Source organism: Ochotona curzoniae, unplaced genomic scaffold (genome assembly GCF_017591425.1).
Source record: "Ochotona curzoniae isolate NIBS_2020 unplaced genomic scaffold, NIBS_Ocur_1.0 contig_523, whole genome shotgun sequence".
NCBI classification, from domain to species: Eukaryota; Metazoa; Chordata; class Mammalia; order Lagomorpha; family Ochotonidae; genus Ochotona; species Ochotona curzoniae.
Genome location: NW_024466459.1, coordinates 1,753,958 through 1,779,097, shown reverse-complemented (window position 1 = coordinate 1,779,097; position 25,140 = coordinate 1,753,958). Strand labels below are relative to the sequence as shown.

Here is a 25,140-nt window from a genome sequence, read left to right as displayed (position 1 = left end):
CTGATTTTTTCTTGTGGATGAGGAAGTCCACAATGGCAAAAATGCCCTGACCCCTGGAGGGAGTATCCAGCAGGGAATGGCACAGAGTCCTCCCCAAGGTCCCCGATTGCCAGCGATCTGTGTGAGGCCAGAATGGAGGGGGGCGGCCCCCGGGGTGGGCCTTCAGAAGCAGCGGGGAGCCCCTTCTGTGTCAGCATGCCCCCGAAGCAGCATGGCATCTTTTCTCACGGTGGTGCTGCTGTTTCAGAAGCTGTTGTGTGTTTATGGCATTCTGCTGGTTCACTGTGTTTTCAAGTGCCCTTTGTGAGAGTGGCTCTGGTTTCAGGGGTAAATGGGAGCCTCTGGACCTTGAAGCCGTTCTAAAGCCACAGAGAAGCCTCAGACCTGGGGCTTCCATAGCATGCGTCCATACGTGCACACACCCTGCCGAGGTGTGTTGCAGACCACCTAGGTGGGACTTGAGGGCCACTCATCAAGATTAATCAGACCCACAGCCATAGGATGGGGCAAGTGGTCTTAGATCTTACTTCTGGTCACCTGGGTCATGGAGTAGACGCAGGCCTGTGTGCTGACTGTAGCTCTCTCACGTCTGTTGCCTGTGGGTCCCATCCTTCCTGCCTGCCATGCCAGCCCCAGCTGCTCAGCAAAATCACTTCCTGATGTTCATGCCAGCCCGCAACTTTTTCAAGTGGTTGGTGAACTGGAATGGGAGGTGAGTCTGAATGTCCTTTCCATCGTGTCCACAAAGGGAGAAGTGCCTTGCAAAGCCATTTGACGGCGTCCTCAGTTTTTCTCGAGTCCCTGTATGTACAACCACTTCTCCCTCTGGTCAAGTTCACGGTGGGAAGCCCAGAGCGGGCCAAGGTTATCGCTTTCGCTCTCCTCGCTGTGTCCTTTTCTTCTCTTTCTGCTTGCGCTCCTGCTTGGCCAGTCGGTCCCTCTCCCTCTGCAGCTTGTCCTGCTCCTTCTTCCTTTGCGACTCATCCCGAAGCGAGTCTCGCTCCAGTCTTCGGGCATGGAGGATGTCTTCCACGTTGGTGTTTCAGGACAGAGCTGCATTAGAACTGAGGTTCATGGTGGCGGTGCCCAAGTCGTCCTTATCTGCTTCATCCTCCTCACTGGTCAGGTCATTTTTTTACATTTTACTATTTTTGCTATCATTTTATGATATAGTTCCATATTCCCTTATCTCCTCCCTAATACTTTCCCCCCGCCACCTAGTTACTTTATTTCATTACTAGCATATAGTTCTTCATACTCAGTCATATGTCCATCATTGCGGGCATGGACAAAGGCAGAGAGTCCAGAATCCTATTGTCAAGATAGAGTAAACAGTTTCATTGTAAGTCCATCTTTGTCTGGAAACAGAAATGCATACTGCATTGTATCCTCACATCTGGATGTTAGTCTCCATTTCACAGCTACTGTACATTCCCTTTAATGAAAAGTCATGATACAAAATCAACAATGGAAAGAAAAATGGAAATTTACAATGCCATGAAGTTAAATGACATGTTACTAGATATGACAGTCTCCATTACACAGTTACTATACATCCCCTTAAATGAAGAGCCACAAAACAAACTCAACATCTGGGAGAAAAAAGAAATTAACAACACCAAGAAGTTAAACAACATGCTATTAAATGACTAATGTGTAGCTGAAGAAATGAAAATCAAGAACCTTCTTGATGAAAATGATGCCACTGCATGATCTATGAGTTATTGAATGATTTAATCAGAAGAAAGTGTTTTGAAGAGATGAAACCAACAGAAAACAACAAAACCCATGTGATATAGTTTCCGCTGATCTTTGAAGTGTGTCTCCTACAGACAATAAACAAATGGGTTTTGTTTTTTAATCTAGTCTACTAATCTATGATGTTTGATTGAGCTTAAGCCATTTACATGCAGGGTTTAATATGTATGGGTGGTACTTTGGTCCTGTCATTTTAGGAATGGGTTGTTCGGGTGTGGCCTAGCGGCTAAAGTCATTGCCTTGAACGCTCCGGGATCCCATATGGTGCCGGTTCTAATCCCAGCAGCTCCACTTCCCATCCAGCTCCCTGCTTGTGGCCTGGGAAAGTAGTCGAGGATGGCCCAAAGCTTTGGGTTCCTGGTTCCCGGCTTCAGATCCTCACAGTACCGGCCCTTGGGCTCACTTGGGGAGTGAATCATCGGAAGGAAGGCCTTCCTCTCTGTCTCTCCTCCTCTCTGTATATCTGACTTTGTAATAAAAATAAATAAATCTTAAAAAAAAAAAAAGGAATGGGTTGTTCATTGGTTTAGTCTTCTGTTGTCATTTTACTGGGATGTTCTTCCTGTCTTTGGTTTTGGTAGGTGCTATTCCTCTTCTCTGTCAAGAGAACATCCTGAAAAGAGGCAAATTCTTTTAGCTTTTCTTTTACTGTGGAATAATTTCATTTCATTTTCAAAAACGAAAGAAAGTTTTGCAGGGTATGTTATCCTAGGCCGACAATTTTTTTTTCTTTTAGAATCTGGAATATATCACTCCGTTCTCTTCTTGCCTGTAGAGTTTCCTGTGAGAGGTCTCCTGTGAGCTTAATTGGCATTCCTTTATATGTCAATTGATTTTTTTCACTTGTACATTTAAGGATCTTTTCCTTATGTTCAATTGAAGAGAGCTTGATTATCATATGTCATGGTGAAGATCGCTTTTGATCAAGCCTGTTGGGAGTTCTGTGCCCCTCCTGGATCTTGTTTCCCAATTCTTTCCCCAGATTAGGGAAATTTTCCTTGATTATTTCATTAAATACATTAGCAAACTCAGCCTCTCTTTCTGCACCTTCCGGGACTCCCATAACTCTTATATTTGACCTCTTAATAGTGTCTTTTAATTCTTTTTTTTTAAGATTTATTTTATTTTTATTGGAAAGGCGGATATACAGAGAGGAGAGAGACAGAGAGGAAGATCTTCCGTCCGATGATTCACTCCCCAGGCAGCTGTAATGGTTGGAGCTGAGCCAATCCGAAGCCAGGAGCCTCTTCCGGTTCTCCCACACGAGTGCAGGGTCCCAAAGCTTTGGGCTGTCCTGGACTGCTTTCCCAGGCCACACGCAGGGAGCTGGGTGGGAAGCGGGGCTGCCGGGGTTAGAATTGGCGCCCATATAGGATCCTGGCGTGCAAGGCGAGGACCTAAACCACTGCGCCATCGTGCTGGGCCCAGTGTCTTTTCAATTCTTGAATACTTTTTTTTTGGCCTGACCCAGCTCTGCTTCTAGCTTTTGTTTGCTTCCCCCTGGTGACAGGAGATATCTTCCAATTCTGAGATTCTTCTGCTTGCTTCATTCTATTTTGGAGACTCTCCACTGTACTTTTAAATTTCTCTATTGTGTTCTTAATTTCTGATATACCAGCCTTGATTTGCTTTACTGCTTCCTTAAATTCTTTGAACTCTTGCATTAACTTCTCATTTTTGATCAGAATCTTTAAAATGAGTGTTATGGATTCGGTGTGCCCCATTTTCTCGATGTCTTCCTCAGTTAACTCTGAGGTTGGCAAAGGGTTTTGCTTCCTTGCAGGGGAGTTTTTGGTAATATTCATTGTGTCTTTGTCTCTTCCTTTGCTCTTAATCATTGTACTTCTGTTTTTCAGAGTTTTCTTCTTGGGGCAGGTTTCTAAGCTGTGTCACCCACAGGTCTACAATGCGATTTTACTTATTGCAGTTGGTACATAACTTTTTGCTTGCAGCCACTTGTGCCACAACCTCCAGCGAGTTCCAGGTCTGGGTTCTTATGTCAGATTTCCACCGTGGTCTCCACAGCCCAGCTCTTGGCTCACCACTCTCCTCCTCCTGTGATACCGTGCTGAGGCTGCACTGTTGTCTTTGCAAACTTTCTCCCACTTCCAGTTGGAGCAGGTCCCAGGATTAGAGAGACATCAGGTGTCGTATCTAGTTAGGTTGTTGGTGGCGCTGATCTTGTTGGAACCTGTTGGATGTTAGGTCTGAGTCCCACACGGACCTATTTTGACCAGTACGATGCCGCAGTTGGTATTATTTTCCTGCAGGACCTCAGCGAGTTCTCGTGAGCTCAGCACATGCGCAGTTCACTGTTGTCCCCTGCAGTCCCAAAGCTTTTGCCACTGTGAGCAAAATGGCGCCCGACGTGCTACCACTACAGTTCTTGATCTGCTGGCCGTCAGATCCGAGGGCTACCCAGACCTGCCCCGAGTGGAACCCGTAAAATGCCACGTCGTTGCAGTTCACCGAGTCAGAAATGAGCTCACTTCCTGCTCAGAGCATGCTCTGTCCTTTCCCTTTCCTCTTTATGCAAAATGGCGCCCAATTCAGCTGTAGGGGGCTGACTGGGCTTTGAAATCCACTCTGTTCTCGCACTGCCCGTTGGAGATTTGTTGCTCTGTCTCTGCTCCTGGTCAAACCAAATGGACCAGCAGGATGGGCACTTCTTTGTCTGGATTCACCTCCAAGCTCCCAGGTCCCTTCCCACCTGGTTGCTGGTGGAGTTCCGTCTGCTGTTGGAGTTCAGATCGCCGTGCTGGAGTATCAGTCACTGCAACACCACACTGCTGTGCCCGCTGCTTTCCTGTGTCTGTCAGTCTCCAGGTACCCCTCTGCTGTTGTTCTGTCCTTTTCTATTTCCTGAAATATGTCCTCTCTGTTTCATCTTGATTAAATGTTTCTCTGTCCATTTAAACATGTCCTTACCCTATTCCACCATCTTGATTCTCTACGCCTGCTTTTCAATGAGGGTGGCCATGGCCTGGATCTCATCTTCTTTTTTCATTTTGGGGACAACACTTTGAGATTCCTACCGTCCTTCCACAGTTTCCTTGCAGATATTCAGAAGAGAATCTTCTTCCAGGAAAGCCAACAGGATCCCCTGCAGAGCATCCAGCTTTTCCTCCTTCTCCTACAAGACCCCAAGGAAGTAGCACCTTACACGGCCCTGTCCACTCCCAGCACCTCCAACCGTCCACCTAGCCACGGTCCAACGCTGCTGCATCCACCTGCGCCATCGCCTTGGCAGGAGGCTGCCCCGCCGGCTTTCCTGGGTGCTGCCGTCTTGGGGTCAGGGCCCTGCTAGCCCCCTAAAAATTCTTACGGAAATGAAGAGGGCTAAGGATAGCCCCAGTGACTCCTTAAAAGAATGGTATTTGCAGGCTGACATCTGATTTCAAGATATGTTATCACAGTTATCAGAACACTTCAGTAGAGCTTAAAGACAGCTGAATAAGGGAGGGTGTTTCAGCACAGCAGATGAAGCTGGGGCCTAGGATTCCTGCATCCCCTGTTGCAGTGCCTGGGGTCAGTGTTCCCTCAGTTCTGCTCTGTCTTAGCTTTGCCCTGTGAAGTCCTGGAGGGTGGCATTTTAGAAACACAGGGCACACTCAGGAACAGTAATGGAGTAACTTTCTCTCCACTCACCTAGACCGTCACCCATCCTACTAATACCTTTTCCTGGTCATCTTCTGATTCCAGGCACTGATCCCACCACCAGGGAGCCAGCAGTCCATCTGCAGGAAAGATAGGCTGCACGGCATTGTGTCCGGCAAAGGGCGGGCAAGAGACGGGCTAGGGTAAGAGCAAAGGCAGTAGACCCAGCACAATGGCTGCATTGGTTAATCCTCCCCCTTCAGCATCAAGCTCTCATGTGGGTGCCAGTTCATGTCCTGGCTGCGCCACTTCCCATCTGCCTCCCTGCTTGTGGCCTAGGAAAGAAGTAGAGGATGGCCCAAAGCCTTGGAACCCTGTTCCTGCCAATGTGGCCACTTGGGGAGTGGGCCAGAGGATGGAGGATCTTTCTCTCTGTCTCTCCTCTTTGTGGATCTACTTTTCTAATAAAAATGGAGAAATCTTAGAAAAGAAAAGAAAAAAAAAATGAGGAAGAACAGCTCTGTGTGGGGATGGCAAAGGAGACTCTTGTAGGAGATGATGTGTAAACAGAGCAGGAATTAACCAGAAACCAGGGGAAAGGATGTTCCCGAGAGGGGAACAGCATTGGCGAAGACACAAACAAATGATGCCAGAATGTAGGGACGAGGAAGGAAGTGAAGAGAGTCCAGGCTAGAAAGGTAGGCAAGGGACAGTTGACGGGGGATTGTAGCCCAACTTTTCTGGAGGACACAGTGGAATCATTACAAGGTTTCCAACAGGGAAAGGAAGGAATTGATGTGCTTAGTGTTAGGGGTGTATCTGGGGCTGCAGGGGGTGCTGACCTTGGCCACCTAAGTCACCCACACTGGTACCCCCCTCTCCCTGAGCAAATGCTAGGGCAGGCCTCCCAGTCTGCTTCTGGTACATAGAGTGACTTTGGTGGCTGCCTGAGGAGAAGCACTTTGAGGAGAGGTTGGGGGAAGGGAGAACCCCCTGTCATTCTGTCAAGAGATGGACCCCCAGACCCAGGCAAGACACAAAGGTCAAGAATAAGGAGGCGAGTGCCACTGCTTCCCCCCCGCCGCCCCCACCCCTTGTAAACTAAACAAAGGGATTACGTTTAGTAGTCCCTCAGGAAAGCCAGTCATTTCCTGAAGAACTATCAGCCCAGCCCAGGCCTCATTGTTACTGATTTCCAGCAATGCTCGCCATTACCTGCCCAGCACCACAGCCAGTCCCTCCTGCCTCTGCCTGCCCTGAGAGAAGTTAGTGCTTTCTGCTCCCCACAGGGTGGGTCTCTCAGCTGTGAGGCAGCAGTGCGGTCTTCTGCCCCAGAGGCATGGCCCGAAGGCAGAGCTAACTGTGTCAGGCAGACCACGAGCTCAAGATGTGGCTGGCATCGTGGACCCAAGGGGTCTCCCTGCGGCTTGGAGCCCTGCTGGTGCTGCTGCTCTGTGAGTTGGCATCTCTGCCCCCTTCATCGTGGCCCCAGGAGCATGGATGAGAGCGGGGACGCTTCTAAGACCAACCTCTTTCTTCTTTATCTTCCAGGTTCGAACCTTGAAGGTCAAGAAAACTGTAAGTTCTGATGTTTCGGCGTGGGTTGAGTTGGGTCTTTTCTGGGGCTTTTAGAACTCTTGAAAGCTGCATGATTTGAGATCTGGAATCCTTGTGGAAAATCCTGGTTTAATCCATTGCATTGCAGACACAGCATCTGTTTTCTGAACCCTAGTGGATCTCTTGGGATCATGCAAGTGATAAAGAAGAGAGTGATTCTGTGGTGTGGTGGTTGTCATTGTTCTGTTAGAAATCATTCATTTTCCTGTCCCACCCCAGTTGTCTTTATTCGGAATAGGATGCAATCCATTTATCAATCTCAGTGAAAGCCAGACATGATTTACACTCTTAACCCAGCCCTTTTCTCCTAAATGATCAAGATCAGGCGCTGGGTCTCATTTCCATTCCGGGTTGATATTTCAACACCGTTTTCCGCTCACACTCAGGGAGCCGGGATACTGCCCGTCTCTGAAGTCTAGTTTCTCATCCACATTAGAACTGATTTGGAGCCTTCACCTTGCTGGTGGGATGGTTTTGTTCTGCTTTGTCTGAGACCAGGTGCAGGAGAGAGGTTGGGGGTGCAGGACTGCAAGGGGGGCTATTCTGCGAGGGAGCTATGAACAGGCTGAAACCGCAGAACTTAAGCCCTGGTTGGGAGCACTTCAACAGGCAGGGATTGGGTGTGGCAGGGGTACAGTTCCTGGACTAGACCAACTGATGGAGCCAGGGCTCAGAGCGGTGGGCCAGGATGGCAAGGGCTTGGTGTGTGTGTGTGTACGTTTACATGTGTACTGGAAAAGCCAGCTTCCTTGGATTCCCATGGCAAGCCACAGAGATGGCATTATCCCTTCTCTTTATCATCATTCACTTGACCAATGGTAGTACTGAGATGACTGAGTTATCCAAGGGTGAGCCAGTTATCGGGCATGAGCACAGGCACCTCCCCTGCTGGAAACTCCACCATCTGCCCGGAGCCAGAGGTGCCGCTCCAGTGTTTCAGAGCAGCTGCACTTGGCCTCTCTGCATCGTCTTCCCCCATCTGTAATACTGGAATGATAACCCATTGCATGCAGTGTCTTCAAGGTTGAGTCGGAGCAAACAGCTGATTCAGTGGGCTGCATGAACTCTTAAGCAAATGTGCTAGGACCAGGGACAGGAACCCTCCTTGTCCACCTTTGTCCTGACCTCGCTCCCTCCACCCCTCTAGCCCACGCACCCCTCACCTTGGTCCTGTCTCCATCCTGTGAAGCAGACCCTGCTCAGCAGAGAGGTCAGGCTCTGGAGTCCCTGCTTCCCTCATTGGTTCTTGACCTCTTGCTTCCCAGTACTGCCGTTCCCCACTTCCTTCCCCACCTCCCCCTCCTAGTGTTCCTCGAGAAATGTTCTGTGCACCTTCTCCAGGACTTAGCCGCTGCCTGGATTTATGTTCAAGGAAACAGACCCTGAAGCCACAAGGCTCCTGCCTGTGTTGGGCAAGGTCTACCCTGGAATCGGCTGGCCCGGAGCTACCCGCCCCACACACACACCCTTAGCCTCAGCCTTTCCCTGCCTCTCTCAAGTCCCCACCCCCACTGCTTGAGGAGATGACCTCAGCTCTTTCTTCAGTAAACTATCCTGTCTGGGGGTCCCTTCCTGCTGGCCCTGGCTGGGGCTCATCCGCCTCCCCACCCATCCTCCAGGTCAGTCTGACTGACCTATTCTGCCTCAGGGCTTTGCCTTTGCTTCTGGCTCTTGTCCCTCCACTATGTTGTAACTACAACTTCTTTTTCTAGAACAAGTAAGTATCACACACAGCCCATGCCTCCATTTATTTATCTGTGTCCCCAGTCCAGCCCCTTCCTGGCAGCGGCCTGGTCTCCCCCTCTGCTGCAGGAGCTCTTCCTCGGGCCACAGGAGGGACCTGGAGGACAACAAAGCCTAAACCATTCTGCCTACCACCCACTGTCCACCGCCTGCTGCAGGTGGTAACGCCCGGCCACCTCTGGCTGCCACTTAGTTCCCAGAGTCTCCTTCCTTAGCCTTCTAGCCCCTCTTGCAGTGTTTCTCCCCGCTCTTGTTGAGTCGTGAACTTGTGGAGGGGAGGTCAGAATGCCACCCCGCACTTGGCAGGATCCCTGGATTCATCCTCTCTGGAGCACGAGGCCCACACCCTCTCAGCTGATCCGCATCCCTATCCCCAAAGCCTGAGTCTCAAGCTGAATCCAGGGCCAGCACAGACTGAATCCAGGGCCAGCTGCTGCCCAGGGACATTGTGGCGACCCCTGTATTCTCCTGGACACCTAATCCAGGAAACTTCCTTCTACTATTCAATCCATCAAGACTTTGACGTGATGCACAAATATGAACAGGGATTGATATATTCCTAGTGAATTCAGCAGTGCCCAGTTCTGGAACATTCTCACTGTCCCAGATGTAAGCTCCCTTGAGCTGTTCCCTTGTATCCCCTCTGTCAGCCCAGCTCAGGCCCAGTTTGTCCCCTGCACAGGCAAGGGCCCCCTTTCTGGCTCCTGGGGCCCCACACTCCGCTTCCTGAAAGTGGCTGAGCCTGGGTCATGCCCCCTGGTGCTGGGACATGCTGTTTGTTTTCCTGCCCAGAGTGCCCACCTCCTGCCCTTGGCCCAGTGGGCTCCTTTCAAGGGCCACTTTCTTCAAACTTCCTTGACCTCTCCCCAGTGACCCTTCCTCTCAGTGCCCACTGACGTCATTGGACGCCAACCACCCGGAATCTTGCCATCTTGGCCAGACTGCCGAGATTTCTTCTTTTCCTCTTAAACCCAGTGCCTGGCACAGGTGCTGGATAAATGTCTCAAGGATAAGACCTTGTACTGAACTTGGAGTTGCTTGAGATTCAGGAGGGAGTCTGGACCAGCATGTTTCCCTTGAGTTCAGGACTCCCTGTAATTTTCCTGTCTCTGGAAAGCCGTCCCTCCTCCTCCCCAGCCCTTTCACCTCCCCCCTTGTCTCTGAGTCATTTCCAGGTTGAGGGCAAGGTAGCTGGTTGAGTCACCATCCCTTATCTTTCCAAGGAGCATCAGCATCTGTTGCCTGGTAGCCTTGAGGACAGGGTCCTGTGGCTTTAATATTGGGTATCAGGCCTGGGGTCCCTGGGTGCCTTGTCTGTGTTGTGGCAACTTGATAACTTTGGACCCTTCTCCTTCAACCTGCATTCTTGCAGGCTGAGAAGATCCAGACCAATCCCAGGCCATTCTGCAGCTCCTTCCTTCATCATTACACTCTCAGTAAGGAGAGCTGTGGGTCCTCTCTCCAGGAAAACATATGTTTCATCCATGCATGCACCTCTCAGAGACCCAGGTTGTGAGCAGTCCCCGGACTGTGCCGACCCTAAGATATGTATATGGCAATTCAGCATGACTTATACATGGAGAGCATGGTTTACAAAGTGAGAAATGTGAGCTAAATCCTCACCTTGTAAGTGCTTGGCTTCCATATGGGTGCTGGTTTGTGCCCTTGCTGCTGCACTTCCCATGCAGCTCCCTGATTATGGCCTGGGAAAGCAGTAGAGGATGACCTAGAGTGTTGGGACCTTGCACTCACATGGGAGACCTGGAGGAGGCTCCTGACTTCTGGCTTTGGATTGGCTCATCTCCAGCCGTTGTGTCCATTTAGGGAGTTTGACCAACGGATGGAAGATTTTTCTGTGTCTTTCCGTAAATCTGATCTGCCTTTCCAATATAAATAAATAAATATTTTTTAAAAAAATACACAAAGAGGAAAAAGTTTTTTGTACTATGTTTAGAATTAGGTAGAATTTTTTCAAGGTGGTTTGAGTGGTTTATGCGCTATACACAGCACCTTAACAAGTTACTCCAAAACTTATTAGCTTAAAATAAAATACTTCCTTTTCTTTGTTTATGTTGTTACTATTTTTCTCATAGAGAATGTTTGTATACACGTGATTTTGTGGTTTCCTTTTACTAAGGAGAACATATAACATGAAAGGATTTTTAAAGTTTTATTTATTTGAAAGGCAGACTTATGGGCAGAGGAGAAACAGAGACCTTCCTTCTGCTTGTTCACTTCCCACATGGCCACAGTAGTTGGGGCTGGGCTGGGATGAAGCCAGGACCCAGCAACTCTGTCTGGGATTTCTATCCAATGGGTGTCAGGGGCTTGAGTTCTTGGTCCATCTTCCACTGTTTTGTCCAAATGCATTAGCAGGAATGTGGATCAGAAATGAAGCAGCCAGAACTGGAGCTGGTGCTCAAATGGGATGCTGGTATCACAAATGGCAGCTTAACTCCATGCCCCGACACCTGTCCCGAGATATCCTATGTTTCTTATCTGAGAATAAGGAATCCAGTCTAGCTCTTGCTGTGTGCTTCTGGCTTAGGGTCTCTTTTGAGATTGTAGATTTGCTGAAGGCTTGACCAGACCTGATCTGCTTCCAAACTCACTTTGGAAGCCCCTGTTTCTCCCTTGAGGGCTTTCTGTGGCACGCTGCCCAGTGAGCTTGGAAACAGGGCTCCTATGAAAGGGCAGTGAACTTGGCCTGGTAGTGGGAAGGCCAGAGAAGGAATGAGCTGAGGCTGAAAGGCCCAGGGTGGGGAAGAGCTGTGAAATACAGAGTGAGCTCCCTGTGGGCAAACTGCAACCTCACCCTTTGCTGAGCCCCTGATACCAGGTACAGTGTCTGGTCCAGGGAGTGTGTGCCATGATCAGAGCTAAGGATGAAGGAAGGGACAGGTGCCAGGACTGGGGACTGGGCAATAAACCCATGACCTCTCAGAACGGTGGCTCTCAGCCACCTTGACCTGGTTATTGTTCTGGATAAAAACACGAGGAAAGGCAGGTATTAACGTCCCTGATTTACAGAGGAAAAGTGATGGCCCAATGACTCCCAAAGTCACCTGTGAGGACTGCGGGCTCAGGGCTTTTTCTTCTCTACCAGCCAGGGTGTGGCCCACCATGGGGCGCAGGCTCAGTCAGGACACAAAATAAGATAGTGCAGTGACGCTTTCAATTGAAATAGAAATAGCTTTCATTTGAAACTTTTGCCTAGAAAGTGGAGATCCAGTTTTAAGGCTTCCCAAAGTGGATTTTTATTTCTGCAACTGGCAGATCTAACATTTCTCAAGCCCTTAATAGGTACAAGCCATTTAAACTGAGTCCTCCTTCACACTTAGTGTTATTGTGTCCGTTGTGTGGATAAGCACACTGAGATGTGGAGAAGCTTAGTAATTGTCCAGAAGTTGCACCTCTTGTTGATAGCAGAGGTAGGTTTTGGCTCAGGCAGTCTGATTCTGTGCACTTCTGTGTGCTGTCAACTCCCGGTAGAACCACTGGACAAAACAGCGTGGCTTACTCTGAAAGAGAGGGTACTGACAAGGTGAGGGGAAGACACCTTCCTGTCTCTGAGTGGGAAGACGATGGGTTTCTTCCGCATTCTTGTTGTTCAGTTGCTAGCCCAGAAGAAAAGGGGCAGCAGTGGACCGCTGAGCTGCTTTTAAAGTCTGAGACATGTTAGAAACACATGAAAATGTTCAAAGGCTTATGAAGATTTTATCAGTGTCTTTGGCCAGCTTATTCCAAAAGGGATTTGAGACCACTTATTTGAAAAAAAGTATTGTTCGATATACAATATCATTGATGACAAATGAAAATGAAAGGAAAATCAGGCAGGACATATAGCCGTGGCCTTTTTAACACACAAGCATACATCACAGAGATTGTTGGAAGCAGAACTTAGCAGCCAAAGCACAAAGGGAACTGCTTACGTCAGAATTCCTGAAACCCACAAGTCAGAAGGGAAGAAATGGTTCCCCATCAGCACAGCTTTTCCTTCTGTTGCCAGAAACTTGGTGAACCCCTGGACAGTATCCCAAAGACAGCCCACCTGGCAAACTTCCATACACAGTTTCTTTAAAAAAAAATTTTTTTTTATTTGCTCATTTATGTATCAACAGCTGAGAAAGAGTAAAAAGAGAAGGGATCATTCATCTGTTGGTTCACTCCCCAAGTGCTCACCACAGCTGGTGGGCAGGTGGAAGCCAGCAACCCGGACATCCACGGTCCTTAGGCACAGAGTCCCTCCTGCTGTAATCCATCACCTGCTGCCCCAAGGGTGCCTATCAGTAGGAAGCTAGACACAGTAGAGGCGGTCTCTAACCGGGGTGCTCTGACCTGGCATATAGCAAACACCTTCCGCCACAATTTCTGAACATCTGCAGTTGTCAGCTCTGGCTCCCATCACCAACCAACATGGATGACTCCCACAACAGACGCTGATTTTCTCACTGTGCTAAAGCCCAGGAGGCCAAGGTCCAGGTTTTGGCGAGTTGGTTGAAGCTTCTCTCTGCTTAGCTTGCAGACAGCCACCCTTGCTGCATTGTCACAGCCAAATAGAACAGGGCCAATACCTGTGTGTCTGCCTGTCTCCCCGCACAGGGGGCTACTGCGCTGATTCCTTTATATTGGTCTATTATCTGACTCTCTTCCACAATCACGTTATTTCAATTTTAGTATCTGTCTCTAGACTCTTTGCGGTTTTTACATTGACATCATCTATCTTTTAGACATTTTGAAGCATTTGATCTCACTATCCACTCGAAAATCTAGTCAATTAAAAAGCCTGTGATTACTTTGTTCACCCCTCATGGTGGTACGTGAAGGGTGAATAAAGCAGTAGACTAAAGATGTATACTACCACAGTAGTTCTCAGTCTAGTCCAGATGCCTGAGAGAGAAATGAAATATAGATAGATGGGTATAAGGATGGATAGATAGATAAAGATGGATCCATAAAAGATGGATGGATGGATGGATGGATGCATAGGTATATCGTCTCTTTGAAATAGGTCTAGTGGAAGTTTACTGGGAGAAATGTAGGGATCTGGGAGATTTAAGAGGCTGAACACTCCTGATTTTCAGGTCATGGGCTTAAATACATTTCCCCCAAAACTTTCCACATTCTTTCTAGTCACGTGTAGACCACAAGGTTTGGAGAGTGAATATTTATAATACTGATTAAGCCCAGATCTTGACATGGATAATAGGAAAGAGAGGGCTGAGTTGTGTTGAAGTACAGCTAGGGGCAGAGGGGGGACCCTGTGTGGGTTGCAGGAGGGGACCCATAGAGAGAGCCGACAGGATCTTTAAAATACATACCTATCTCGGTCTGCTTAGATGTATGGACTGAAGTCCTGAGCAGTAAGTGTGGTCCAAATTCTTCTAACTTGGGACCTTTCTGTTGCAGTGGCCACCCACACACCAGCCAACAGCCAAAAACACTAAAGTAATGTACCCAACAAATGGAAGTGGTTTACTGGTGATTCAGTTACCTAGGGAACATCTATTTTTAAGCAATCTGTCTTCTCATCAGCTCATCACTGTAAATGAGTCTCCAAGTTTGATCTCTGCTTAGTTCTTTTCCTTGGGTAGCTTATCCAGAAATCCAGCTGGTGGGTCTCTCTGTACATCTACCAATCAGTGCTGGAAGTCGTCGGCTGCTCTAGTTGAGCGTCACAGCTGCTCTAGGCACTCAGCCATCAAGGAGAACATATGTGCCTTGCTCCTCGGTGGCAGGGGGGCAAGGAACATGAACGGCTGCCTCAGAGGAGGGGCTTTGAGTCTCTAATCCCTGCTTAGTGTGCTGAGCCCATCTGGAGCTAATTGGGGCGGTCTGTGTGGGGAAGCAGAACTCCTGGGCATGTCCACATGGCCTCGGATCAGGGGTTGACTGCCATCTGTGAAGTACCTGCTGGGCCCCCAGTTTTGTCCAGTCACAGATGAGCTCAGAGAGGTTACATGCCCAAGGCCATTCGTGATTGCTGAGACACAAACCTGTGCTCCCTGGGGGGCCCTCCTTGTAGTTGTCACACTCTGCCACCTGGTCCCAGTGGAAACTGGAGCAGCTGAGTGCCCTCACTGCACACAGTGATTCTCTGTTGGCCTCTGTAGGCACTAAGGCTCTGGACATGCCACTGCATGGACTTTGACAGTGCCACATCTGACAGGTAATGGTCACCAGGAGGATATCTCTCAGATAACAGGTGTATCTGCCTTCCTCCCCTTTGCATGTAGCTTTCACCATCAACAGGATCCACATGGAGGTGCTGCCAGACTGGACGGTGTCCAATGGGCAGAACCTGACCTTGCAGTGCCTTGTGGACATCAGCACCACCTCGTACACCCAGCCCCAGCACCAGGTGCTGTTCTTTAAGGATGACACGCTGTTCTACAATGTCACCTCCGAGGAAAACATTGAGAGCTTCTTCATTCCCCAGGCCCGGGTCTGGGACTCTGGGACATATAAATGCACTGTAATTCTGAATAACAAGGAGAAAACCTCTTCGGAGTACCAGGTGATGGTGCAAGGTGAGTCTCTGGGATTCGCACACAGGTGACAAAATGTCACACACAGCAGCCCGAATAGAGGTTGCAAGAGAATGCTAACACTGGGCTACCTGGGTGTCTGTCACATATAAAGACACTAGAATCTGGAGCTGTGCCGTAATTGGTTAAGCTACTGCCTGCAGGGCCAGCATCCCTATGTGTACTGGTTCGAGTCTTGGCTGCTCTACTTCCAGTCCTGCTCCGTACTAATGTCCTGGGAAAGCAATGCAGGCTGACTGAACTGCCTTCCACAGATGAAGCTCCTGGCTCTTGTCTTTGGCCTGGCCTAACCTTGGCTGTGCAGCCATCTAAGGAAAGAGCCAGCACATGGGAGATCTTTCTGTGTCACTCTGCGTTTCAAATTAGTAAAAATAAATCCTTAAGGAAAGAAAAAAAAAAAAAAAGGACAATAGATTCAGCAGTCACTCTGCTTGGGTTCCAGGACATACAAATGCAAGTCCTTTCACCCATTTAAACTTCATCCTTATCAGTGGGATATACTTTTTGGTCTGACTAGTGACACACCCACGTCACCTGTGGGAGCTCCTGACTCCAGCTTCCTGCTTATGCCTTGAGAGGCAGCAGGTGAAGTCCCTGCTAACCGGCTGGGAGATCTGGGTTGAGTTCCAGGCTCTAGACCTTCAGCTGGCCTAGCCCAGGCTGTTGTGGGCACTTGGGATATGAACCACCATGTGAGAGCTTCTTTCCCCCCCGTCATCTTCTGCCCCTTGGCAGAGCTCCCCTTGGCACTGCAACACTTCCTCCCACATCCATCTCTTCTTTTGCATCATAAAATTGCAAGGAGAGAGATACTGCTGGTATAGTTTTATCTCTTGGACAAAGTGCCTGGGTCGATATCAGGCAGACTCCTGCCCCGTAATTAGCTGGTAGGGAGCAGAAAGGAAGCCAGAAGGATGAGTCCTCTGCAGGGTGCTGCTAAGTGGGGCCTGGGCCATGCGTTTACACAGGTGCTAACAACCTTTCTCTTTCTCTAAAGGAGTGCCCAATCCCAGGGTGACACTGGACAAGAAGGAGGCCATAGAAGGCGGGTCTGTAACAGTCAATTGCTCTGTCCCAGAGGAAAAGGCTCCAATACATTTCCTAGTGGAAAAAATAGATCACAACACAAAAACGGTCAAGCAGAGGAAAGAGAAGACTAACTGGAACCAGAATTTCATGACCCTGGAATTCCCCATAGAGGAGCGGGAACGTCTTTTAGTCTTCCAGTGTCAAGTTAGCATCTCAGTTACGTCTGGATCCCACAAGGAGATCTCAGAATTCACCAGGAGCGATCTGGTCACCGTGAGAGGTCAGGCTCCTGTGCCCCTTCTCGTCATTCTTTGTGGCTGCTCACTGGGCGTGGGAACTGAAAAGGGGCAGGGTCTTTTGGCTGGAGCTGCTATTTCCAACCACTTTAAGTCAATATTTTTTCTAGCTTTTTGACTATTATGCAATTTTTAAAAAAAACATGTGCACATGCATTCACACACACACACACACACACACACACACACACTGCTCTATGCTCTGCTTTGTTTTTGATGTGTCCATGGTAACAAAAACCATGGTAGCCTCAGCCTACTCTCCTAAAGATCCTACACGCTGGTATCTGACCCGTATTTTTTAAATACAGTGTTTTGCAGATAATGTTAAGTTATTTGTGAGTCATGACCAGCATTTAAAGAAGTAAATTGAAATTGCAGAGGTACTTCAAAAAGTTCATGGAGGAACCAGTGTTGTGGAACAGCAAGTTAAGCTGGCTGCTTGCGTACTGGCTTCCCATATCAAGTCCTGGCTGCTCCACTTCCTGTCTAGTTCTCTGATAACAAACCTGAGAAAGCGATGAATGGTGACCCAAGTGTTTGGGTCCTTGCCACCCATGTGGGAGACTGAGATGGAGTTCTTTTCTCCTGGCTTTTACCTGGATCAACTCCAACCATTGTGGCTATAAAGGGAATGAGCCAGCACAGGGAAGATAACCTTTATTTTTCTCTCTCTTTCCCCTTTCCCTCGCTACTATCTGTCACTTTGACTTGCAAATAAATAAGTAAATCTTGTTTTCATGGAACGGCCTGGTGCAATGGTCTAGCGGCTAAATTTTCACCTTGTAAGTGCCAGGATTCCATTTGGGTGCCGGTTCCTGTCCCGGTTGTTCCACTTACCATACCAGCTCCCTGCTTATGGCCTGGGAAAGCAGTAGAGGATGACCCAAAACCTTGGAAACTTGTACCCTGCGGGAGACCTGGAAGAAAAACCTGGCTTCAGATCAGCTTAATTCTGGCAGTTGTGGCCACTTGGGGAGGGAACCAGCAGATGCAAGATCTTTCTGTTTTTTCTTCTGTCTATAAATCTGCCTTTCCAAGTAATATATCTTAAAAGTAAATAAAGTTCATGAAAAAAATCAAATAAAAAAAAGTTTATTTTCGTGCAAGAATTGAAATGACTCCTTAGTTTTTTGTTTTTTTTTTTTAACACACATTTCCCCACGCACTGTTTAAAGGTTCCTGGTATGCATGGATTTCAAAGTTTTACTCCAAAATAAACCATGTCTCATTAATTTTTCCAAGTTTCATTACAGATTGGAAGCTGCTTTTTTGGGATAGGGTTATTTAAATATGCATTTCTGTGGAGCCACATAGTCTATTTGGCCATCACTTTTGGAAGCTATTGCATATTCCTGCCGAAGTGACAAGGTTCCATGACATAATATGAGAAAAGCCCAGAAAGTATGTGATGGGCAAGTGGTATACAGAGTCCACTTTCACCTGTTGGGTTATCTCAGGTCATCTGAAGAAGGTTCCGCACATGAGATCTAGACAATGTGTCTGCACTTTGGGAAGTTCAAGGAGGGTAGAAAGTTGTTGTTAAGAAAAAGCTGCACGAATGAGGAGCAAGGAAGGCAGCAGCAGAGCAGCCCAAGGGGTTTTGACAAGAGAGGTTAAATTTTTAGAATTTCACTGGGATAAATGGAAGTTATAAAAGGGAAACAGCTAAAACAGAGGAGAGCAGAGTAGGTAGTGTCCAGGTTTGAACATAGATCCAACCAGGTGGTCCTCTTGTCTTGTAGAATCCTTCTCTATTCCTAAGTTCCACATCAGCCCACAAAAGGATCAGATCACAGAAGGAGATGAGCTCCACATCAAGTGCACCATCCAAGTGACGCCCCAGCCCCAAGAGTTTCCGGAAATCATAATCCAAAAGGACAAGGAGATTGTGGCCTCCAACAAAAATGGCTATGAGGCTGTCTACTCGGTAATGGCCCTGGTGGAGCACAATGGCAACTATACGTGCAAAGTGGAATCCAGACACATCTCCAAGGTCAGCAGCGTCATGGTCAACATTACAGGTAGGGTAGCTCCTGCAGGACATTGGCATGTGGTGGGCACAAGGGGCACCTCTACCGGAATCCAGAGCTGATAACTTTTCTGCTCCTGTTGGGTTGAAATCAGTGCAGAGTAAGTGGTATAGGTTCTGGTGCTCAGTCCTAGCCTTGCCACTCACTGCTTCAGTGACCTTGGGTGCGTTGTTGAATTAGACTCGGCTCTGTGAGTTGGTGGCAAAGTTCTCCAGGATCGTTCCAGTGCTTCAGTGAGATGACTTTGCTGAACTGTTAGTCCAGTGCCTCCTCTAGAACATTGGTGGGCATCTCCCTTATCACTTTGACATTGCTTCCTTCTGTGCCAAGCACCATGCTAGATACTAGGCATGAATCCTAGGATGGCCTCAGAATGAGAAAACAGTTGTTTGCCAAAAAGTATAGGAACAAACTCCCCTGTGATACACATGGTGTGATGGTTTATATACTTACCTAGCTCATGCTCACAGTATTTCGAGGAGATGAGTATTATGGTACGTATTTTATGGATGTGTAAACTAAGACCAAGAGGTTAGTAACCCACTGAAAGAGTCTAGGGTCACAACGCAACAGAATAAGAGTCATCCCCTGTTTGGTTTCGAGACCCAGGCACTAAAATATCCCTTTGATTGCCATTCACATCACCTGGCTTCAGTTCTCACTAAAATACTTGGGCCCCAAATTCTTCTTTAAAAAATTCTCTTCCTTTCTTGCTTGTTCATTATATATATTCTGCTTCTGGGAGCTACTGAGGAGAGGAACACGATCTATTTAATTGAGAACTAGATGCTAAGACCTGGAACATTGCCTGGCACAGGGCAGGAATTTGTCAGATGAAGAAATGAGTGTTGGATGAGATTGTTTCTGAAGGTAGAAGAGGTTAGTGCTTCTTGATTTCCGATGAAAGTGTCCATTTGTGCATTCATTCGCTCATTTACCAAAAATCACCCTATTGGTCAATCACTGACTATGCCATCACAGTAAGAGTCCCCAGTTTCCTAGGGTGGTAGTCTGCCAACTTCCCAGTGGACAATTGCATGTTTGTACCAAAACAAACTTATCTTTTAATTCTGCTTTTTTTTTTTTTTTACATGATACCGTTCCATAGGCTCAGGGATTTCCCCTCCTACCCTCCCAATTAAACGTTCACCCTACTGAATCCCCCTGTACTATTATAGTAGTGTATCCTTCAGCAACAGCCGCAAGTCCATCATTCTTCTATTTAAGTGTAGGCACAGACAATGGTAGAGTCCAGTGTCCTATAGTCAAGATACATTTAACAGTTTCATTGGGAGTCCATCTTTTATTTAGGAGTAGAGATGCCTACTGCACTGTAACTTCCTTTCTTAGTATGATAGTCTGCATTATACAGTTCCACTAAATGAATATATGTATATGCTTATATACCTGTATCTATTGATCTTATATTTTGTGTGAAGGTTGCCTTATATTAGAGAGAATATATGATATTTGTCCTTTTGGGATTGGCTTATTTCATTGATTATAGTGGTCTCTAGTTGGGACCATTTTGTTACAAATGATAGAATTTCATTTATTTTAATGCCTGAGTAGTATTCCACAGAATCCACTCCTTTTTATTGGGCATCTGGGTTGTTTCCATGTCTTTGCTATTACAGATTGTGCTGCTGGCTGCCAGTGGAAATCTGATCGCTGCTGGAATATCTGGTCACTGTAGCACCACTCCACTGTCTCTGCTGCTTCCCCTTGTCCACAGGGTGTCCAAGTGTCCCTCTGCCATCGCCTGTCCTTTCCTGTTTCCTGGGATCACACCCTGTCTGCTTCACCTCGACCAATCCTTCTCTGTCTGTCTAATCTGATTCCACCAACTTGAAAACCTTATTTCTGTTTTTCTGTGCACCTTTTGAAGTCCCCTTGTACAAACTGGCCCCCGTTACAATTTAGTGCATTAGTGTTGATGATAAATATCTTCCTGTTTCATGTTTTTCACTCAGCAGATTGATACTGTATTATTTAAAGAGTCAACTCAATGTCTGTTGAGCACTTTGTGTATGTTACACAGCTTCCTGGGGACAGAGAGCTCCTTAAGATCTGGCTCTGTTATCAAGAGACCAGTCTGTGGCATTTTGTCACAGCAGTCCCTATGGGCAAAGATAACTCTTGCTAGGATATTTTCCCTGGATAACTTCCTCCCTGAGCCCTTGGAAGGTGCCCAGACACATCTTGTCCCATTCCCACTCAATGTTTTCCAGAACTGTTTGCCAAGCCAAAGCTGGAATATTCTTCCACCCATCTGGACCAAGGTGAGAGCCTGGCCCTGTCATGCTTCATCCCAGGAGCACCCCCAGCCAACTTCACCATGCTGAAGGAAGGCACAATCATATCAGAAAATCAAAATTTCACAAAAACTGCAGCGCAGGAGGACAGTGGAATGTACACCTGCACTGCAAGCATTGGCAAAGTAGTCAAGAGAAGCAACACTGTCTGGATAGTTGTGTGTGGTGAGTATGTCCTTGCCGAGATGGACTGGGAAGAGGGGAACTGCCTGCCAACTGTCCTCAACTCCCGTCTTCAGGGAGATTAGAGTCAGGCAAGGAACTCTCTCAAGAAAGAGAGAGAGGAGGATATCTTGGGACCAAAGAGAAGCAAGGGGGTATTTGTGCTCTGAGCGTGGGCAAGAGGTGGTCCAAGAACAATGTGCTGGCCAAGATCGGGCTCAAGCTGTGTCAGGACTGCATGCCCATGAATGTGACTTCTGAATTGGCACGAGTCTGGCTACATCTACCCAAAAGGTCAGAAAGGAGACCCTGCTCAGTCAACGTCAAACCATAACAAGACCTGAGTTTCAGTTTTTGTCTGTGTCTTGGCTAACTGGAAGTGGTGGGACTCCTAGTGAGTTCAGTATAGGCACTGGGACCACTTAGAGTTGGGTTTCTTCTTCCTGGATCTGTGCATGTGAGGACTTCAAACAGTTTGGGAAAACTGTTAAGAGATCATGCTGTTAGTTTGGGTGCCAAAAAACTGTGCATGGATTTAACTATTTTTTTTTTTGTGCCCAAATAATCTGCCCTTGTAATTCTGTTTCCCATGAACTTTGTGGGAGTTCTTTTGTAAAAATGTAAAAGACCAAGGTTCTGACAGGGCAGGTCAGGATGGGGGCAGATTCTGTGTCTTCAGCTTGGACCCTGTGGTGCTAATGCCATGGACCCTGTACTCCACTGTGAGAAGCAAGGTTCCAGATGACTGTGGAACAGTTAATATTATCCAGTCCTAGTCTTGCTGTCTAATCTGGGGTGTGGTTTATCCCTGTAAAATTTTCATTTCAGCTAAACCCAGATTTTAACATATATGTGAACACACTATTTAATTCAAGAGGAAAGAGTACAAGAGACAATTGTAGGCCTTTACATTTTAGTCCTCTCATTGCTATCCTTGGGAGAAAATCATTGGTCATTCTTTTTTTTTTTTTTTTTTTTTTGCAAAAAATTATTGGTTTACTTATTTGAAAGACAGTTAACAGGGAGAGAGGGGAAGAGCCAAAGAGAGAAAGAGAGAGAGAATGTGCTTCTGTCTGCTGGTTCTTTCCCAAAATAGTTGCAATGACCAGAGCTGGATCAGTTCGAAGCCAGGAGCCCACATGGGTGCAGGGGCCCCAAGGACTTGGACTGTTTTCTATTACTTTCTCAGCCCACTAGCAGGAAGCAGAGCCTCTGGGACACGAATTAGGATGCTGGTGCCATAGGCAGCAGCTTTATCCCCTATATCATAATGCCTACCCTGACAAGATTTTGTTTTAAAACATACTCTGTGTACTTGTTACGCTTGCATAATTCTGTATGTGTGCTTAACACAAAAATAGTATATTTTTAAGCACATGTGAACGTGTGAGTTTATAATGTAAACAGTCCATTCGTGAGGGTGTGATGCTTTTCTTAAGTTGTTATTTATGTATATACTCACACAGGCTTCCCATCAACTGGCTCACTCCTCAGGTGCCTGATACTGCTGGAGCTGGGCCTGGCCAAAGCCTGAACTGGGAACTCAGTTCAGGCCTCCCACAGGGGTAACCGGAACCCACTTACCTTCCGGAGCTGTATTAGCAGGAAGCTGGAGCCAGGAATTGAACTCAGGCACTCCTGTGTGGGATGCACCACAACTAGCACCTTAACTACTAAACATTGACTCCCCACCCCGCCCCCCCATTCTTCTTTTTTTCTTCCCCTTCCTTCCTCTCTTCCTCCCTTCCTCCCTCCCTCCCTCCCTCCTTTCTTTCTTGCTTGCTTGACATTTGTTTATTTTACTTGAAATAAAAGAATAATCGAGCAGATGGACCCGAAATGATAACCTAGCAGCTAAAGTCCTTGCCTTGCATGTGCCAGAATCCCATATGGACGCTGGTTCTAGTCCCGATAGCCCCACTTCCCATCCAGCTCCCTGCCTGTGGCCTGGGAACGCAGTCCAGGACAGCCCAAAGCCATTCTCTTGGGATGCTGCACCAGCATGGGAGACCTGGAAGAAGCTTCTGGCTCCTGCCTTCGTATTGACTCAGCTCCGGCCATTGCAGCCATTTGGGGAGTAAAACATCAGATGGAAGATCTTCTTCTCTGTCTCTCCTCCTCTCTGTATATCTGACTTTCCAATAAAATAAATAAATCTTTTTTTTTTTTTAAAAAAAGGAGTTATGGAGAGGATGAGGGAGAAGCAAGAATCTTCCATCTAGTTAAGTACCTAAAAAGACCACAGCAGTGAGAGCAAAGCTGGTCTGGTCTGAAGCTGGTAGCCATGAGCTTTTTCCAAGATTCCCACATGAGTGCACGGGTTCCAAGGCCATGGGCCATCCTCCTAGGCCATTAGCGGGGAACTAGATTGAAAGTAGAGCAGCCAGGACTCAAACTGATGGCCATATGGCATCCTGGTGCTGCAGGCTAAGGGTTAGCTTGCCAAGCCACTGCACCAGCCCTCTCATTCTTTTATTTTTAGTTTTAATTTTTTGATAAGTAGAGTAAAGGAGAAATCCCCAATCTGTTAGTTTACTCCCCAAATGCCTGCGATCAACAGCCAAAACTGGAGTGAGGAGCCCAATTACTTACACCAAAGCCTGTGGTCAACCTGGAGCACCCCAGGAACTCTAATACAGGACACAGGCATTCCAGGTAGCAGCTAAACCAATAGGTCAGTTGTTCCCCCACTCTTCTTTGTCTGTGTTTTGCTTGTAGCACCTGTCTTTTTCTCTCCCCGATCATCAGGCACGTAACTGCCCTCCCTCCAACAGCCCACCTCCTTCCCCAGACACTGCCTGTCAGTCTAAGGCAGGAGTCTCTTAAAGATAGATAAGAAGGGCAGGCATTTGAAATTGCAGGGACTGAAAAAGCAAAGCCCATAGTTTGGGACAGGGCCCTCTGCAGTGGATGCATTGCTTCTGCCTTTAATGCCACTTACACACAGTTTTTCCCTGTTTCTAGAAATGCTCTCCAGGCCCAGGATTTCTCATAACACGAAGTCTGAGATCATCAAAGGGGAGCCCATAGAAGTGAGCTGCCAAGCAAATGGAACTTTGCCCATTTCTTATCAGCTTTGGAAAGCAAATACCATCTTGGAGAATTATACAAAGTACTCAAATGACCCTGCAGTATTTAAAGATATTCCAACCAAAGACGTGGAATACCAGTGTGTTGTGGACAACTGCCATTCCCAGGACAAAATATCCAGTGAGATTGTGAAGGTCAAGGTGATAGGTGAGTTGCTGTGTTAAGAGAAAAATCACAAGGACCTGGGGGCTTTAGTTAGCATTTTTCCAAGTTAGGCTTACCCAGGGATCATGGCGATGCGAAGAGAAGTGAGTGATTCTTGTACAAAAGCCACATAATAAATGTGTACCCACTCGCAAACAGGATCCAGGAAACAGGGCTGCAAAATACTAGGGGTGGGGAGCAATTGCTGAGATCAGTGTAGCCCTTTTTCTAAACATGGCCGGCACTTCTCAGAGGAAGAACACCCAGACTTCAGGAAGCATGGCTGCTGGAAGGGGGCAGAGGGGGGCCTTCTTGGTCTTTGCTGCCTCCCAGGCCATCAGTGCCATCCATCTCTGAGGATGGCAAGTCAGGGTGCTGCTTTCCTACCAGCCCTGGCAGGGGCTGCAGGATGTGGAGCCTGCATCTGTCAGAACTGCAAGAGCATAACAAGGCTCCCCCCCCTCCCCTTCGCCTTGCTGTCTTTGGTCTCTGTTTTGCGTTATAATTGTGTACCAGTGGAAGAGATCTGGGATGTGTCTGTCCTGGTGTGGCTTCTTCCCACCAGCACTGCTTCATGGTCTTACTGGCCTCTGCAAGGACAAGAGGGTAGTTCATGGGGCAGCATGGCTGCTGCTGACCTGGCCATTCTCCCATGGAAGGAAGTCTACTTGGTGAGCCAACTCAGGACCAGAAGTTTGGTGGTTGAGCGAGGATGATAAAGGAAGCAGCTGAGTTCTTCTTGGAGCCACTGGCAAGGACACTGGCTGGGCTCCCAGGGTAGGCGATGCAGGGAGGCCTGGAGCTGCTAGCA

General features: G+C 47.6%; 1 protein-coding gene across 4 annotated transcripts in view; it reads left to right on the top strand.

Moving 5' to 3' along the window:
- Positions 1 to 331: 331 nt before the first annotated feature.
- The window catches only part of PECAM1 (platelet and endothelial cell adhesion molecule 1), a 50,162-nt gene continuing 25,353 nt past the window's right edge, over positions 332 to 25,140 (top strand). For 3 of the 4 annotated variants that reach the window (XM_040989515.1, XM_040989514.1, XM_040989513.1), the window contains exons 1-7: positions 6,497 to 6,809; positions 6,907 to 6,933; positions 14,952 to 15,245; positions 16,261 to 16,572; positions 18,331 to 18,609; positions 20,850 to 21,098; positions 24,060 to 24,332. In XM_040989515.1, coding sequence (XP_040845449.1) covers positions 6,743 to 6,809; positions 6,907 to 6,933; positions 14,952 to 15,245; positions 16,261 to 16,572; positions 18,331 to 18,609; positions 20,850 to 21,098; positions 24,060 to 24,332 — 1,501 coding nt within the window. In that variant the 5' untranslated portion in view covers positions 6,497 to 6,742. Of the gene's footprint in view, positions 713 to 6,496; positions 6,810 to 6,906; positions 6,934 to 14,951; positions 15,246 to 16,260; positions 16,573 to 18,330; positions 18,610 to 20,849; positions 21,099 to 24,059; positions 24,333 to 25,140 lie in introns of those variants that run through there. The other variant, XM_040989512.1, reaches the window with a different exon arrangement.